A 16,990-nucleotide genomic window follows, 5' to 3' on the forward strand; every position below is an offset into this window, starting at 1 on the left:
ACATAAGTCAGGGACTTCCTGCTAGGGTTGGAACGCAGCAAAGGATGTTTCTTCTCCCTCCTCCCGTAGCACTCAAACAATGACAGCATAGGCCTCATGTTAACAGACTGATTACTTCCTGGCATGCCCCCCTCAAGCTTGCACACCAATCCAGGTCAAAACTCCAAAGCTAACGGATAGGTAAGGGCGAGGGTATGGGCCTTGCTTATTCCAAAGGCCAGCTTGCCATGCCACTAGGTGTCTAGCACTGATTCTCCATTCTCTTGGCTCCCTGTGCAGAGCCCCTCCTGCATATTTTACTCCCCAGTGCATCTGTACAGGGGCTGCCAGTCCAGTCCTGCATAGTCCTAATTACCCTGAATTAAAGCATTCTCAAGCGAAGCGTATGCAGCTAAGTCAGAGGAGTTACTCAACGTTAATGAGCACTGCAGCAGCAGAAGGGAGAAGTAAACACATTCTGCTCTAAGCCAGTAGGGAAAAAAACAATCAATCAGCATGATCCACAAGAGAACTAGAGCACCAGGCAGACTAAGCAGCACTATTTACAAAAGCACAAAATTAACCCTCGAATATCAAGTATGCTAGCAGTTGGACCCTGAACGCCAACCTGCTTAATTGCCATTTTTGTTGGGATACAGCTGCTGGCAACTTTCCTCCAATTCACCGAAGGCTCTCAGAACTTACTCTTGCTGCTTTGAGGGGTACTGGCTGGCTTCTCAGGATACTGGGAGGAATCAAAGGTTACATTCTTCCCTGGTGTCTGGGCTAGTTCAGAGGCTTTAAATAAAAGAGAATAGTTTCAAAACGTGATAGGCACAAAACACACACTGGACAGCTGTGGGTTTGTCACAGTCACACACAGATAGTTCTTTGCCCAAAGTAACCTCTTACATATTAACCCCATTTCCCAACCTTTTCAAGGAGCTGCACTAGATATTTCCCTTTTCTCTACCTTTGTGAGTAAATTTAATACTAGTGAAAGGTTCTTCAAGACTACATTCTTCTGCTGATCCACAAGACAAGTACAGAGTTAGCCTGACCTAAGTGCCACCCTCTCAAAGGGGCCACCCCTTGAGGTGAGAAAATATTTTAGTCATGACACTTGGTCCTCTGTCTGAGGCTGCCGAACTGGACTCTGTGGTAATGGCTTACGTGTTGAGATCATCAGTCCACTGGGAACTGGACTAAACTCACATTTTATTGACTCTCTTCTGATAATTATCAGTTTGGGTTGGATTTGAACTGGTGACTTGAATGCAAAAGGCTATGTATTGCAATAACAGTCTTGAGAATCTAAACTTCACTCAGTTCACTCAACTAAGACTTCAGCTGTACCAGCCAGAATCTCCACTTGGCTTGTTCTAACCCACAATGGAGCTCAAACTGTTCCAAACTTCACACTCCACCTGCAAGGATGAATCACCTCAGACTCTGCTGTAGAATTATGGCATGACCAGTGAAACAGGAGACGCAACGAAGCCCAGCACAAAGGTTCAGCATTACAGTAAGGGAAACCCAGAGCACCAGTGGTTAAAGCCTGAATTACTGGTGACATATAATACAGTGGATGTGAACCTCTGCATTAACCCCTACAGAAAGGGGACCACTATAACATGAGAGCTGCCATTACAGAAGCAGCAATCACCAATATGTCCAAATCTCGAGCTTCTGTTTCTCAAAACTTTTGGTATAAAACCAAGTGTAAGACACCAAAAATAGTACTTTTTAAATACAAATAAATTACAAGGAGACTGCCCAACTAAGATTCCAGAAAGAGTTTATCCACTTGGTAATATTGAAAAGGAAGACATACCCAGCTCTGCCATCTTGCCAGAACGTTTTGGAGTCTGGAACGAGTAAATTTTACCACCACCTGCACTGGGGCCATTTCTCAAGGAATCTGTTAGAAAACACACAAGAACAGCAAAACTGGGTCAGACCAAAGGTTCATCTAGCCTGTCTTCCAACAGTGACCAATGCCAGGTGCCCCCGAGAGAATGAACAGAACAGGTAATGATCAAGTGATCCATCTCCTGTCGCCCATTCCCAGCTTCTGGCAAACAGAAACTAGGGACGCCATCCCTTCACATCCAGGCTAATAGCCATTGATGGACCTATCTTTCACGAATTTACCTAGTTATTTTTTGAACCCTGTTATAGTCTTGGCCTCTACAAGATCCTCTGGCAAGAAGTTCTACAGGTTGACTGTGTGTTGTGTGAAGAAATACTTCCTTCTGTTTGTTTTAAACCTGCTGCCTATAATTTCATTTGGTGACCCCTAGTTCTTGTGTTATAAGAAGGAGTAAATAATACATACTTATTTACTTTCTCCACACCAGTCATAATTTTATAGACCTCTTTCATATCCCCCCCCTTAGTCGTCTCTTTTCCAAGCTGAAAAGTCCCAGTCTTATTAATCTCTCCTCGTACGGCAGCCGTTCCAAACCCCTCATCATTTTTGTTGCCCTTTTCTGAAACTTTTCCCATTCCATCTTTTTTGAGATGGGGCAACCACATCTGCATGCGGTATTCAAGATGTGGGCATATACCATGGATTTAGAGGGAGGCAACAGGATATTTTCGCTCTTATCTATCCCTTTCTTAATGATTTCTTAGTCATGGATACATAAAAAGCACTGGCATATTCCCGAGTCATAGGAGTCAAGACTAACACGTTATCATTGGACTTGAAAGGGCTGTTTATGTTATGGAAGTGAAAAAAAACCCCACAAGCAGTCCAAGAACCATTAGAATTCAACCACACACAGTTAAAGTTTGTGGTCATTGGGCATCAGTCCCTGAAGGCAAATAACTGTTTGCCAAACAACCCCACCACTTACATGTTGCAATAGTTTATATCTTTCCTCAGAAATACCTTCAGCACACGCCCCCAAAACAGCCACGTAGTTCTGCTCTTCCAGGATCTCCTGGGCCTCATCATCAGAAATGTTCTCAAGTTTCTTCACAAATCTCTTTACGTTGAGCGCAAGTTGAGCCCTGTCCTTCCGAACTTTAACACCTAGAATCACAACAACAAAAGCGTAACTTCTGATAAGCTAAATGCAATTATTAATTAACAGTATTGCAGTAGTACCTCAGAGCCCCTGTTAGTCTCTAAGGTGCCACAAGTACTCCTTTTCTTTTTGCGAAGACAGACTAACATGGCTGCTACTCTGAAACCTGTCCTGTACCAATCCCCTTTCTCCTGCCCCCTCAAAGTTGTGCTAAGGGCTGTACAAATAGAATAAAAACCACACACCCTGTCCCAAATGCTTACAATTTAAATAACCAAAGCTGCAGTGAATGTCTCCGGCTTTTAACATTCATATGGAAACTCAAGACAGCACCTGTTCCAACTGTCAAACAGTGATTTGGAACTTAGACATTAACATGACTGTTTTCTGGTTTCATACCTACTTCTTTATTTGAGCATAAGCTTTCGTGGGCTACAGCTCACTTCATCGGATGCATCCTTATGCTTATGCTCAAATAAATTTGTTAGTCTCTAAGGTGCCACAAGTCCTCCTTTTCTTTTTGCGAATACAGACTAACACGGCTGCTACTCTGAAACATAGCTACTTCTAGATTTCATACCAAGTTCTCAATATCCATATAAGTGATGACATCAGTGCAATTCTGAAGCATTAACTGCCACTGCAGAGTTGCACATATCAGGATTTAAGTCCCATAAAGTCTAAAGAGATCACACAGAACACCATAAAAAGAAACCCCAAGCCAAGTTTTTAAAAGGAGATGCTCTCAGGACATTACCGCACTGGTAATATGCAAATTGTTAAAATTCAAAATTTTCAGCACAACTAGTGATTTTAGGTGCCTCAGTTTTCAGATACTTAATACAAAATACCTTAAAGAGGCCTAATTATCAGGAAGTGCTGAGCACTTGCATTCTAAGCAATCAGATCCTGCCAAGATGAAGTTGGGCACCCAGAGGGTTCCAATCATTTTGACAACCCTGACCCTGGATACATTTCAATTATCTGCAAAACATGGTGCCTGTTTACTTAAACCACCAGTACCTCCGTTATCAGAAATGTGCTTCAGAACATCTTCATCAGCCACAAACCTGGCTTCCAGGACCTTGTTTCTCTTTAACTCCAGCTGACTCATAGCAGACAACCTGCAATGCCAACAAGCGTTAACTAGGTGCGGGGCCGGGCACTGCCCACAACCTCAGAGCACCACGCAAACCTGCAGCTGTGCGCCCCCCCCCAGGCAGTAGAGCCACCACGTGCACCCGGCCACAAGAGCCGCCTTACAGCCAGGGGGCTATACACGGGGCTCTGCAATGGGAGGGGCAGGCCTGGGCCCCAGTTGCCCGCGGAACCGGAGACGGAGCCTGCAGCTGCCTCGAGCCCCGCGGCTCACAGCAGGCTCCGAGACGGCGGGCAGCGGCACGAGCCGGAACAAGGCGCATCCTTCTAGGCTGTGGGCCGCACAGCGCGAAGCTACCGCCCCGCCCTTGGGAGGGGGCAAAGGGAGGGGGGGGGGAAATGCGCTGCACCAATAGGAAACGCAGCCGCGCGCCATCGATCTTCCCGCCAGCAAATCAACAGCGCCTCTGGCGGGCCCTTCCGCCCGCTCCCAGGAGGTACTCGCCCTCAAGCAAGCGAGCGGGGGGGGGCGTGGCCAGGAAGGTGTCCCACTCCCAGACTCCTCCCCTTTCTCGCTCCAGAGCGGAGGTGCCGAGAGCCCTGGGCTAGCGGGAGGCGAGCACGCGTCAAAGCCCCGGGTTCGAGGCCCGGCCCGCCTTAGCCACGGGCGGGAGCCAGGGCCTCTGACACTAACCGACTGCTGAGCCGGGGATCGCCGGCCCGGGGGGCGGGGGCAGCGTCTCCTCCCCTGGGGCCCGAGTCCAGGGCGCGCCGGCCCCTGGCTGACGCCGAAACAAGCGCCCAGCGGGCCGGGCCCCAGCCCCCGGCGCCCTAACCGCTGTCAACCGGCCTGCGCTGCGCCTGCAAAGGCCGAGCCGTTCCCTGAGGCGGTCACCCAGGGCCGGGCAGCGCGGCGGCGGGGAAGGTCCCACGCCGCAGCCAACCGCCCTGGCTCAGAGACGCTTGTAAGAGGCCAAGCCTCAGGGGCGCCCTAGGCCGGGCTCCCGAGGAGAGAGGTACGGGTGGGGGGGGGCACTATGGCTCCCTGTCAGGGCAGCAAGCCCAGGCCCCCGCGACAGCCGTCAGTCAGCGCCTCCTTAAGGGCCTCAGCGCTGGCGGTGGGAGGACGGGGGGAAGCGAGCAGCTGGGGTTTGCAGGGGACTATAGACCAACCAGCTGTGGGGTTCAGGGGAACAGACGCACGTGGCTCTTTCTGCTCTGCGGAAGACCCGCCGAGGGCCTGGCCCCTTTCATGGTGCCTGAAAACCCTGCTCTGAGAGAGGACGCTCAAAAACGGGGCCATGGGGAGAAACCCTTTATATATAAACTTTTAATATACAAGTTTTTCCACCAAATGCATCCGATGAAGTGAGCTGTAGCTCACGAACGCTTATGCTCTAATAAATTGGTTAGGCTCTAAGGTGCCACAAGTACTCCTTTTCTTTTTGCAAATACAGACTAACACGGCTGCTACTCTGAAACCTTTATATAGGGTAACCTGAGTTACTCGAATGCTTCCTACCTTTTCTCTCATGTAACAAAAGGGATTACATCTTCAGCTTTCAATTCGTGGCATGCTCTGAGAGTTGCCATCAAGCCCGATGAGCGGGGAAGCCGCATGCCAAACCAACTCTGCTCTTGGTGAAGAAGCTGCCCGCGTTGCAAGCCACCCTGCTGAGCACTCTAGAAGGGTTGCTTACAAAAGTAAGTAAATAAATAAATAAATAGCAACAAAGCAAGTTAAATCATTAAGGAAGACGTTAGCCGTCTCCTAAAAGTTGCATGGGGAGGGCTGGTCAAATTCCAACTCTCAAAATTACATTCTCCCTATCTAAAAGCAGGGATTGGTGAATTTTAAGCATGTTTTACTTAACTTCTGGTCAAACTGGGGCATAAAACTAGTGTATACTGTTAAACAGCAGCCATGTTTCATCCCAAATTAGCTATATGTCTGAGATGAAGAAATGACATCTGTATTGAAATTAATTCCAGTCCTTGATAACAGCAAAAGCATTATTCTACGTGCCCAAGCAAGTGTTTGACTAAAAGGAGGTTTTCAATGAAGATGAGTGCAGCAGAGTTCATTTTTGTTCTTACTTGTGTAAAGGAAGTGATTCCACAATCTGAAATTTAGATCAGAAGCCCCCTCTTACTGAAGTCTTTCTTCATCACCATAAAACTTGTATAGACAGGATGGTGGAAAGGCTTTGGTCTCCGCTCACAGAAAATTAGCTTACTGAACTCAGCAGCACGTGGAATGTGTACCATATAAAGATTTAAGCACATTCCAATATTTTCAGAAGAACTAGTCTCTCTTGGTTATTATGCAATTTCATTTGTAAAACAGTAACAGAATGATACACTTCATCTTCTCACCACCTGTGTCCTCTGGGCTTTCTTCCTCTCTTTTACTCTCTGCACTTTCCTCTTCTTCCTGTTCCTTCACAGGGATAGCCTCCTTTACTCTATATTAAGTTTACTTGAAAAAATAAACTCAGTAACTACACTTCATCCCATACAAAAAGGAGTATTTACAAAACAGACTGACACCCAAGGAAAGTTATCAGGTAAATTGGCATTAGCAGGATATTAATCTGAAATACGGTCCATTAGTGTTGACAGAGATATACTGCATATCAATTGTCCAGTACTCCCCCATTACCACTCAGTATCTGTGCTCAACATTGGTCATCTACGTTTGTAAAATGAATGAAAGACCATTTGCACTAAGAAACTGTATGGAAAGATCCACTACATACTGACATCATAACAGAAGCAAATCTATATATTAAACAAGAAAACTATGCTCAGGTTAAAAAAATACAATTGACACAAGGTGTACACATTCATCCAGAAACACCACAATATTTATTTAATATTGTATATATATATATTCTGCATTGCAGACTGTTTTCCATTTTATACATCTCTATTTACAGTGATTTAAAATATTTTTTTATTTTTTTAATCTCTGGCAAATATTTACAAGGTCAACAGTAACTACATTTCACATTTCAACAACAATCAACAGCATTAACCAGTTTCAGTAAGACAGTTAAGATAATGGCTTACATGCACCAATAACATGATCTTCAATATGTCATCTTCACCTCTGTAAGAATGAAGATTTTCACTGGTTCCAGGTTAAAGGACATCATGCAACCGAGACTGCATTTACTACATACCCATTCTGTTTAGTTTTTCACCAGCACTATATCCTGAATGTTTGTGAGTGCATACCAACATGCAGGGTTACACTGGTGAAAAAAGGGCGTCTCCTACACAATTGAAGCCCTTTTGCCAAACAGATTTGTCCACAGAAAGTAGGTTATTTGTTGTCTATACTCCTTTTGTGACAATGATAAGATCACATAATGCCAAAATAGTAAAAATCCTTCAGAAACCTTAGTTCAGAGAAACAAATCTTGTATGAGAGAAACATTAAGAAAATACTATCTCAATCCTTGCAGATTGTTTCATTTTGCTAGTCAAGCTGACTGCAAATTCTATATTGTTACACGAACAGTAAGACTCAAAAGATTCATTGTAGAGGAATTTATTACAAATTTAAAAAACACAGCATGGGGTACCCCAGTTTATTTATAGCAAATAAAAGCTACCATAGTAAGTCCAAAAAGATAATCTAATTATTCAAAATCTTTACTAGCTTTTGCCTGGTGTCCTTGATATGGAAAAATGTTTCCAGTTAAATGATTCCTAAGGTTATTTACTTTATTACATGGTTTCATTCCATAAATAACCAACTAGTAATGCCCTTGCCCAAAAGTATGCACTTTTCTGCAAGAAAACAGTAAAATGTAGTGTTTCCAAGTCATATTTGAACACACAAACATTTTGACCACTAGGAAACCAATGGATACTTTGCAAAGACAAGTAATTTATCCTGAGTGATTGCTAACTCACATTGACTGCACATTAGAAGCCATGTACTTTTTGCTAGTAACATTTTTCATAAAAAATATGCAAGACTAATGAACGGTCTGAATTGGAGGGAAAAGTTTCAGTAGCTTATTTTCTATCACTTCTAAGTCCTATAATGTCAAGGAGAAGAAATGTAATTTACTTAGAGAAACTACAATCAACCTGTTAAATTTCTTATTCAGTGCTGGAAAAGAGCAGGATCAATTGTCCTACACCTGATATAAAGATACAGTGACAAAGCACCATAAAGGAGTCTTATTGGAGGGTACATCTAAACTATTAGTTATCTGTGTTACAGACTTGATATAGGTATTTGCTCATTTGAAGGCATTTCAGTAATTAACTTGATTTTTCTAGAGCCGATTAGTTTGTTTGTTTGGAAATTTGATTTTTTAAAAATTGTGTGACAGAAATGTTCAGTCAAAATACAAGGGTCTTCTGCTCTATTCGCTCACACTTTACTCACTGCTTGTAAACCTGTAATAGGAATTCATGACAAAATAATATGTTGGCAAAGACCTAGCTCAAAATGCAGTTCAGAATCTCAAAACAACTGTACAACTGTTTCCATCCATGTTTCAACACAGGAATAGAAAAGCAATCCTTTACATTAGAAGGGACAATTTCTTGAAGGATGGACCCCATTTTAATTACATTTGGTCCCTTAATGGTCTCTTTTGGTAAACTCTCTGATGCATATAGGAAAGATAAAAGGAATTTGCTTTTCTATTTGAAAGGGATCACACTAAATCTTGAAACAGAAACATCAGTTTGCATCTAATTTAGTTAAATCTAGAATTAAGCTGTCTGATTTGGGATAGATTGTCCACTAATAAAGTTCGTTTCTCGTTCAGATTGTGTCTGAGTTTCTCCGTATTAGACTTCTAGGGATAACTACAAAATAAACAACTTATTCTTATCGCAGATGCTGACCCTAGCCAACCCCCAGGTAAAATTTACTCATTATTTTAAGTGCCTACAGCTATTTCCTTTCTTCCTGTTTTATGCTTTGCAAGCTGGGCTTAATAAGGTAGGATTTTAAAAAGCCATATTAAAAATATTAGGAATGGTCATATGAACATATGTATGCCAGCCTTGTAAAACCTTATTCTCTCGCTCACTTGGGGTGTTTTGTTTTGACATAACAGTGACAGATCAGTTTCCCCCACTCCTCTCCATTATCTTCCATCAAAATCTAATAGATATATATACACTGGGCTCTCAGCTGATCTATTATGACAAGTTTGAAAGAAGGGTTTATATGTTCATTTATACTTCAGCCATAGAAAATTTCTAAATAAAACTTTTGTGCAATGCACAACCTTAATTATCCAAATGCCATAAGGAAAAAATGAGAAGAAACAAAGGAATTTTCAGTAAGGCCCAGGTCCTAGAAATAAACACTAAGTTTAAAATACCAAACAATATCAAATATTGTATGGTCTGGTTTAAGCTGAATACTCAGTGCATGTACACTATAGTGAATTTGCCCTTTTTATTTTACATGTTTGGAATGGACTGGCACAAGTTACTTCTGGCTTTGCTCCTTGAGTTCTACAATCATTCCTGACTCGAGAAATAAAAATACATGTTCATTGTCCACGCATGAACTATTCTCACAATGCCAATGGATACAATAGATATACCTAATGCACTTGATAGCAAGTTTAACATATTACGGTAACATGTCTTAGACTTAGGCAATGCTAGATTGCAACAATTTAGGGTTTGTATGATTTGATATTTTAAATATCAAGACTGTCTTTTTTGTTCTGTTTATATAGTGCATAATAAATAATAGGTTAGCTCATATTATATTTATCAATTTTTTCCACAATTTAGGGGGACAGTATTTTGTACAACTTAATTTCAAAATTATTTTCTTTGATTGAAAAGTCATTTTGTTCATTTCTTCAAATTGTTTTGATTTTCAAGAGTTTATTTTTTTATTTAAAAAAAATCAATCTGAAATTATTTATCAATCCTTTTGTCTGAATTGTTTCAAGGTTTAAGAAATTAAAATGCCTTAAATCTTAAAGCAGGTAGCAACTGGCTTATCTGGAAGGACAAAAAAGTTTAAACTGTTGATTTAAAAATGGCCGCAGTGTAGAATAATCTGTTCCAAAATTAATCTTCAAAATATATTTGTTAACCTTTTATCATTATTTTGACATTTTTTCCCTTGAACTAAGCTTTAAAATTAATTACTAGTTATCCAAAAAGCAAAGCAACCCACTTTGTATTTGCCACTATTTAGTAGTAGATCTTACCCCCTTAATTTTCTAATATGTTTATATTTATATACAATACACGCACAACTGAGGCAACTGATAGTCAACATGTGACAAATGTATGTACCTACCCACACACAAACCTCACATGGTGAGAAAAAGCTCTGCCCCAGTACATTCCACTGTTCACAAAAGTAGTGCAAATAAAATATTTTGTCAGAAAATAATATTTTCACTATTCCAGTGTCAAAGCAGGTGATTTTAATTACTTTAAAAGCTTAGTAAGATAAATATAAGAATTTGTTTGGAAATGTCAGATTTATGTATTTGAGACTATTATATTTGCAAACCATACAAATATCTGATATAATAAATAATTGGTGTGATAAAATGTTCACTGATACAGAATGGAAGGACAGGCTTCACACAGCTAAAAAAGCTTTTTCAGGGTCACATCACAAAGGGTATTCCAATTTGTTTTTGAGATGTACAATAAGGTACAAAGTCTCAATATTCTGAAAATTAAATTAATGGATAGTACAGTATTTAATCTTCACTTGCAACATTTGTTTAAACAGCTATTACTTGTCATCTTACTGCCTGCATGAAAAATGGCTCACAGCTCAACCAAAATACCACTTAAAGTAGCTTAAAAGCTGATCAAAGATTTAATTAGCAAGACAGTTATTTTATATTTCCTTAAATTATGAATCCCCAGAAAAAAATGAGTGACATGCCAGCATATTATTGTACACAGTTATGCTAAAAGCAAGGGATAATACATTTATCCCTACTTAAATGTGTATCTACATCTAGCTACAGTACCCATAGTTCCCCACCTCAGAGTTGTGCATATATACTATCTCAGATGAGGAGGAATGTCTTATTCTACATTCTGACCTTCTCTTATATACTGCAACTGTACTCAACTATTGCAGGGGTCTAAAATTAGTACATGATATTATATACCAAATGCATTATAATTATGGAGAGAGAATAGAGTGAGGAAAGGATAAAGTACTTAAGTCTAAATCTCTGTCACAGGTATCAGAAACCTATTATTTTAATAGTTTTGTACTTAGTTTAACAGTAGCATACAATACCCTCCAAAGTCAACTCTGATTATTCTTTATATCCCAAGCATTTCCATTTCAGTTAATGCCACAGTACTTTGAAGTTCTCTGAAGCTCAGTACATCATATTTCACAATTACCTTGACATGGCTTGATGGACACATCTAAAAGCATTAATGATATATAGCACTGACTTGACACATAATGACTGCTTCATTTATGTTAATGGATGAGTCATTCCGGAACACAGAGAGGTTGATCAGCGAACATCTGACACATAGCACTCAAAGGATCCTTTGGACAAGTTATTATGTATCATGTCAGTCCATAGTTAGGAACAACTAGGATGTTAATAGGAACAAAATTTGAACTCTATCAAAAAGCATCTAATAGAGAAAGTAGCGTGCATATACACAAAAGCAGGTTAACGAATACATGTAACAGATTTATAAAACATAAAGCACTCCACCAAAATAAGGACTAAATACCTTCAAAACTGGTTTAAAAAAGTGACTAAAACTTGATTCAAATTTGAGCACCCATATTTGACTCCCCATTTGAAATCACAGGAATATTTCATTTTGCTGAACTGGTTTAACTGCATTTTGTAAAAGAAATGGATCAAGATATGGAAACTTGTTTGCTAAGTTTTAGCCTGATGCAAAATTTTTAGAAGAGTTATAAATCCCTTAGGTGAAAACTAACAATGGAAAATACAGAACAGCGATAGCAGAGCTACCAAACATCACTTTTTATATTTTTGTGTACACCTCTATATAATTTATATACATACATAATAAACACTTGAAAAAATATATTGGGATTCTTCCAAAACTAGCCTGAACATCTGACTTACATTTCCACCTCAAGAACTAATATAAAGGAATAGTTTGGTCCTTATCAATTTGAAATTATACTTATCTTTATTAATATTCTTTTTTTAGTTTAATCTGTTCCAAATACATCTCTACTCCTCTTTAAAAACATCAGACAAGCTTCTGCACAACCATAGCCATCGTATTAAGTGTCTCCATTGCCAGTACTCTAGAAAATAAACTGACAAGTGTAGCCATCTCTTGCTATGTTGTGAAGCATCACTATTTTTTACTGTACATATTTTTAGATCAACTTTACTCCAGGGCATTACCTCTTGGTTACTCCAGATTTTGTCTTTGTTCTGTCAATTTATTCATCCCTGTCAGTCCTTGCAGCTGCAGTTTTTAAAGAGACAATAAAGTGTTGTTTCCTTTTTCTTAACTGAATGTTTGTGTTTAAAGTGTTTAACTGAAATTTTTGCATAATTCTGAATGCTATCATTCCTCTTTGAATGTGAAATATGAAGATTAAGTGACCAAGTAACTCATTCAACAATAAAAATGTCTTCCTTTAACTGTTTAAACTATAAGCTTGAAAGTCACTTTGAAAAAATGCTACTTGAAATGAGGGTGTTAGGAGAAGAAGAATCAAAAGCTCGAAACAACATTTAAACAACCTACCCATTAAATAACCACTAGCAATATAATGCCATTTTAGTTCTGAATTTCATACAGTTTTTATAAAACAAACGATAGCCTGTTATTGGTAGCCATTTGTGTATATTTTTTTCACAGTGAAAATTATAAAACCAAAGTGCCTACATAATGAAAAAAATTAACTCATCTGTTCCATGGGTTAATGGCCTGTAAAATTCCAGGTCACAACAGAGTAGAGAAAAAAGGCTGAGACTTCCTCTTTTCTCCTTAGTTATCCAAAGAAAGAGACAGGCTAAAATATGATGAACATCCCCTTTTGTAATCAGAAATGAACTTTTAAGTAGTGATCTCCAGCATAAGTACCAACTGCTGCCCATCCATCAATCACTTAGATTCAGGACTTGGCTCAATGGCATGAGATCAGAGTTTTCTAGGAGATTGCCTGCCTCCATCAGCAAAATGATCAGATAATATTTACAAAATGCAATGGATTGTAAATACAAAGGCAGTGAAGTGTGGTCCTTCTGGGAGAAAATACTGTGAGTACCCCATTATACCAACATTGTTTCAAGAAAATGTTGCACATTGACGCTTCAGTGTTTCCAGCAAACCATTATCTCAGTCCCTGATGCAGCTCCTTGGAGGATTATGTCTGGACTACAGATTTCTTAATCTACGCTGTGACTGAACTAGGAACACCTAGAAAGCAGGAGGGGCTCCCTAACAGCTATGATTCCATAGAATGCAGCCTGAGAATCCCTCTGTTTACCTGAAGATGCGCTTGTTCAATTCAGTGATCATCATCTCACACAAATAGAAGCAGAGCTAGTAGTTAATTGTTTCTGAGAAAGTTTGTGTCTCCTTCCCACTTTTGAATTATTTCAACAGGTTTGTCCTTTCCAAATTCCAGTCTATAAGCGGAATGACCCTGTGTCCTGTGGGGGGCGGGGAAGACATACAACATAAATATGGCTACAACGCCATAAGTAGTACACTGTGACCTACGTTCTCTACTTACAGCCCTCTCTTTATCTGAAGGGCAACGACTTGGTAATAGGCATGTCTCTGCTGCTGAACAGGAAGAGTTTCAGGAGTTAGGAGAGTGGAGGTGAGGGTGGGGAAGGAAAAGAACAATTCTCATTTTTAATGGAAAAGTGCATTAGTCAGCCAGGAGCAACGACATTCCCCTCCCCCAGAATTGATTGCACAAGCTCAGAGAGGTCCAAAGTCACATTAGAATCTCTGAGGCACTCCTGGTTCTAAGAAAAATCATGATCCAGTAGTCTTTGCAGTACTGTAGACTGATAAAACTAACCCGTTTCTATTTCTTAACAAAGCCAAAGCATCATCTCATAGGGATCACATTCACCATTTCCTACAATATCACCAGTCTCACAGTGTTGAAATGGGACTGATCAGCCTACGATGGATTGCACGTCACCCAAGGAGAAAGGAAGGTGGGGAAAAGGCATACAGTACATTTTATACCGCTTCACAACCATGTTCACAAGGGGTGGAGATTGGGAGTGAGGGGAGATTTATTGCTGTTTCATACAAAATACAGGATGATATCTAAACTGAATCAAATGAGATCACAATGGTCAGTATTTTCACACTGTGGGATGAAGGTTCTTGTTCTTGCCCAAGGATGAACTATCGGTTGGTTAAAGAGGAAGAGGGAAGTCAAAGCTACACCTGGGATATCAGCTGCATATTGAAACTTGGGGATCGAGACTGCTTTGTAAGGGGAGCCCCTGGGGTAAGGAGATCTTTACCTTCCCCAGTTTGGCCTAGCCGGTCCTCCTGTAGACTGATCGTTGAAAACCGATTGGAATTGCCAGCTGCTAGATTAGTAACACCCTCAGTGCCAACCCCAACAGTGGAAGCTGCTTGACCACCATTCACATAGTCAAATGATTTACTGGAGGAAGCACTGGCGGTCCGGATCAGGCTCAAGCTACTGGCTTTTGGTACCACCTGCCCAGCAGGCAGGCTGAGGTGTTTCTTTGTAGGTGTCATCTCAATTGTTTCCACAGTAAGGTCAGTTGGTTGATACAGGTACTGCTTCCAAGCTACTGAATCTCGAGGGCTCTCATTGGATTTAGTGGCAGATGATGTTTCTTTATCCTTTGCTGAACGCCCACTTGCAGCTTTCCTTAAACTGCCTCTCTGGGATGTGGACGATAGAGGCTTGGTCCCAACTGGCTGGCTACTAAGGGACGCTCCTGATGAAAATCCTTCGTCAGCATCATTGAGGTTTACAGACTCCTCTCTTCCATTTATACCCTCAGCATCTACAAAAACCCAACACAAACAAATCAGACCCAGAAACTAAACATCAAGTTACATGAAGTGGATGTATACAGATGTAAACAAAACATCACTAAAAAACAAACTTCATTTTCAGATCCAAACACTTTTCCACTTGTTAAAAAATACTGATTCCTATAACCAAAAATCTTCCCACTATACATCGTGGATGGTAACTTTAGTCAGCACCGAATTACAGTACTGTACACTAGGAGCCTGATTTACCTCTGACTTGCCTGATTTTACACTGATGCACACTCATTCACTTCAAGGGAGTTATTCCTGATTTACACATGTAAATATAAAAAAATCAGACCCCATATGGTTTATTTATTCTCTGTTCTATTCATATGCACTGTGCCCAGTTCTCTCACACTTACATAAACCTATTATGCTTTTGTATACATCAGTGTGAGAGAAGAATCAGAGCCTCTTGTGTATGTACTTTTTATCTGGGTAAACCTCTCAGCTGTATCATTTCACCACCTTCTGTAGAACTGATCAGCTCATCCTGATTTAGGGCTGCATCCCTAGAGATACACTAAATGCAGCTCCTGCTGAAGTCAATGCGAGTTGCTGCAAGAGCTCAGCAACCTTTAGGAATAGGTCAGACCATTGATCACCAATTGCCACCACGCCTGCAGATGTAGTAGATTTCAGCAGATGCCAACTGGCACATAATATGACTAAACTTTCTCCTGGAGATAAACCCTAACTCTTAATTGTCATCTCTCCCCCAAAACTCAGTCCTCCTTGCACTTCCACGCAATTACATGAAGCTGGCTTCCATCATATCTCCTGAAACCTGGCTACCTAAATATCTTCTATCTATTTGTATGGAATACAAGATTAAGCTGCAAGTGCCACACACTGTGGAATAGACTTCATACTTCTGAACAGGACCTGCCTGTCAAACAGCAACCTATTGCTCCAGGCCATGAATGGAGAACAGAGAAAATCTAGAGGTGCCCTCAGTCTCCTGGGATGCAACCTGAAGTCTGGTTTTGAAAGTTGGGAGTTTAAAACCCACCTGTGAGGGTATGTCTACACTTCAATTAAAAACCCACGGCTGGCCCATGGGGCTTGGGCTCAGGGTCTGTTTAATTGTGGTATAGATGAAATTAAACAGACCCTTATCTCGAGCTGAGTCAGCTGGCACAAGCCAGCTGCAGGTGTCTAACTGCAGTGTAGACATACCCTGAGTATATTAAGTCAGTGACCTTTGGAAACAAGTGTGGGTGCAAAGGTGGACGAGCTCTGTTGTATTTACTAGCAGCAGGTTCCTTTGCAAACTACTTCTCGTTTGTGATTTTCATTTTGCTGCTCTATTTTCCATTACTAAGGAAACACATGCATTTACTTCTTAAGTGTTTGCTTTCAGTCCTATACTATGAAAAGGGCTGTACAAAAAATACCAAGTATTTTCATAAAAAAATTAATTTTGTTTCAGGACATTTTGAAGCCCCAAGGAAATTCATAAAGTAGTTTTTACATCAAAACATGACAAAATATGCATTTCTCATGTACTTGAACAGGACTTTGAATTTCAAAAACTGTAGTTTTTGCATTTGAGTGAAAGCGAGCTCATTTTCAATCCAGCTGTCTTACTTCCGAAATTAAAAAAGCAAAATTTTACTTTTTTTTTTTTAAATAAGGCCTTCAAGTTGTAGAATTTCAGATTTCCCTGTGATAACCCTAAGTATGACTGCTTGTGGGAAACCCCAGGAAGTGTGCATGTTTGATAGCTTCAACTGCTGCATTACTCCAGTGGTAGTTTGCTCACTCTGCTCTGGCACATACCAAAGAGATTGTCTGAAGCTCCTTAAATGGTGGCAAAAGGTTTATGAGTC

General features: G+C 40.5%; 2 protein-coding genes and 1 long non-coding RNA gene across 15 annotated transcripts in view; 1 reads left to right on the forward strand and 2 right to left on the reverse strand.

Annotated features, from left to right (window-relative positions):
• Positions 1-4,570, reverse strand: part of ORC2 (origin recognition complex subunit 2) — a 29,412-nt gene extending 24,842 nt beyond the window's left edge. The window contains exons 1-5 of one of the 5 annotated variants that reach the window (XM_038422798.1): positions 4,523-4,570; positions 4,038-4,138; positions 2,876-3,019; positions 1,814-1,900; positions 685-777 (exon numbers count right to left, since the gene is read on the reverse strand). In XM_038422798.1, the coding sequence (XP_038278726.1) occupies positions 685-777; positions 1,814-1,900; positions 2,876-3,019; positions 4,038-4,138; positions 4,523-4,548 (451 nt within the window). In that variant the 5' untranslated portion in view covers positions 4,549-4,570. Of the gene's footprint in view, positions 1-684; positions 778-1,813; positions 1,901-2,875; positions 3,105-3,180; positions 3,414-4,037; positions 4,492-4,522 lie in introns of those variants that run through there. The other 4 variants (XM_043505563.1, XM_038422802.2, XM_043505565.1 and 1 more) reach the window with 4 other exon arrangements.
• The window catches only part of LOC119863835, a 30,047-nt gene continuing 17,482 nt past the window's right edge, over positions 4,426-16,990 (forward strand). For both annotated transcript variants that reach the window (XR_005295756.2, XR_005295755.2), the window contains exons 1-2: positions 4,426-5,128; positions 5,657-5,816. This is a non-coding gene — a long non-coding RNA (uncharacterized LOC119863835). The remainder of the gene's footprint in view (positions 5,129-5,656; positions 5,817-16,990) is intronic.
• The window catches only part of FAM126B (family with sequence similarity 126 member B), a 98,780-nt gene continuing 88,741 nt past the window's right edge, over positions 6,952-16,990 (reverse strand). For all 8 annotated transcript variants that reach the window (XM_043505561.1, XM_043505560.1, XM_043505558.1 and 5 more), the window contains one exon: positions 6,952-15,124. In XM_043505561.1, coding sequence (XP_043361496.1) covers positions 14,520-15,124 — 605 coding nt within the window. In that variant the 3' untranslated portion in view covers positions 6,952-14,519. The remainder of the gene's footprint in view (positions 15,125-16,990) is intronic.

The sequence above is a fragment of the Dermochelys coriacea genome, chromosome 11 (assembly GCF_009764565.3).
Source record: "Dermochelys coriacea isolate rDerCor1 chromosome 11, rDerCor1.pri.v4, whole genome shotgun sequence".
Lineage (NCBI taxonomy): Eukaryota > Metazoa > Chordata > Testudines > Dermochelyidae > Dermochelys > Dermochelys coriacea.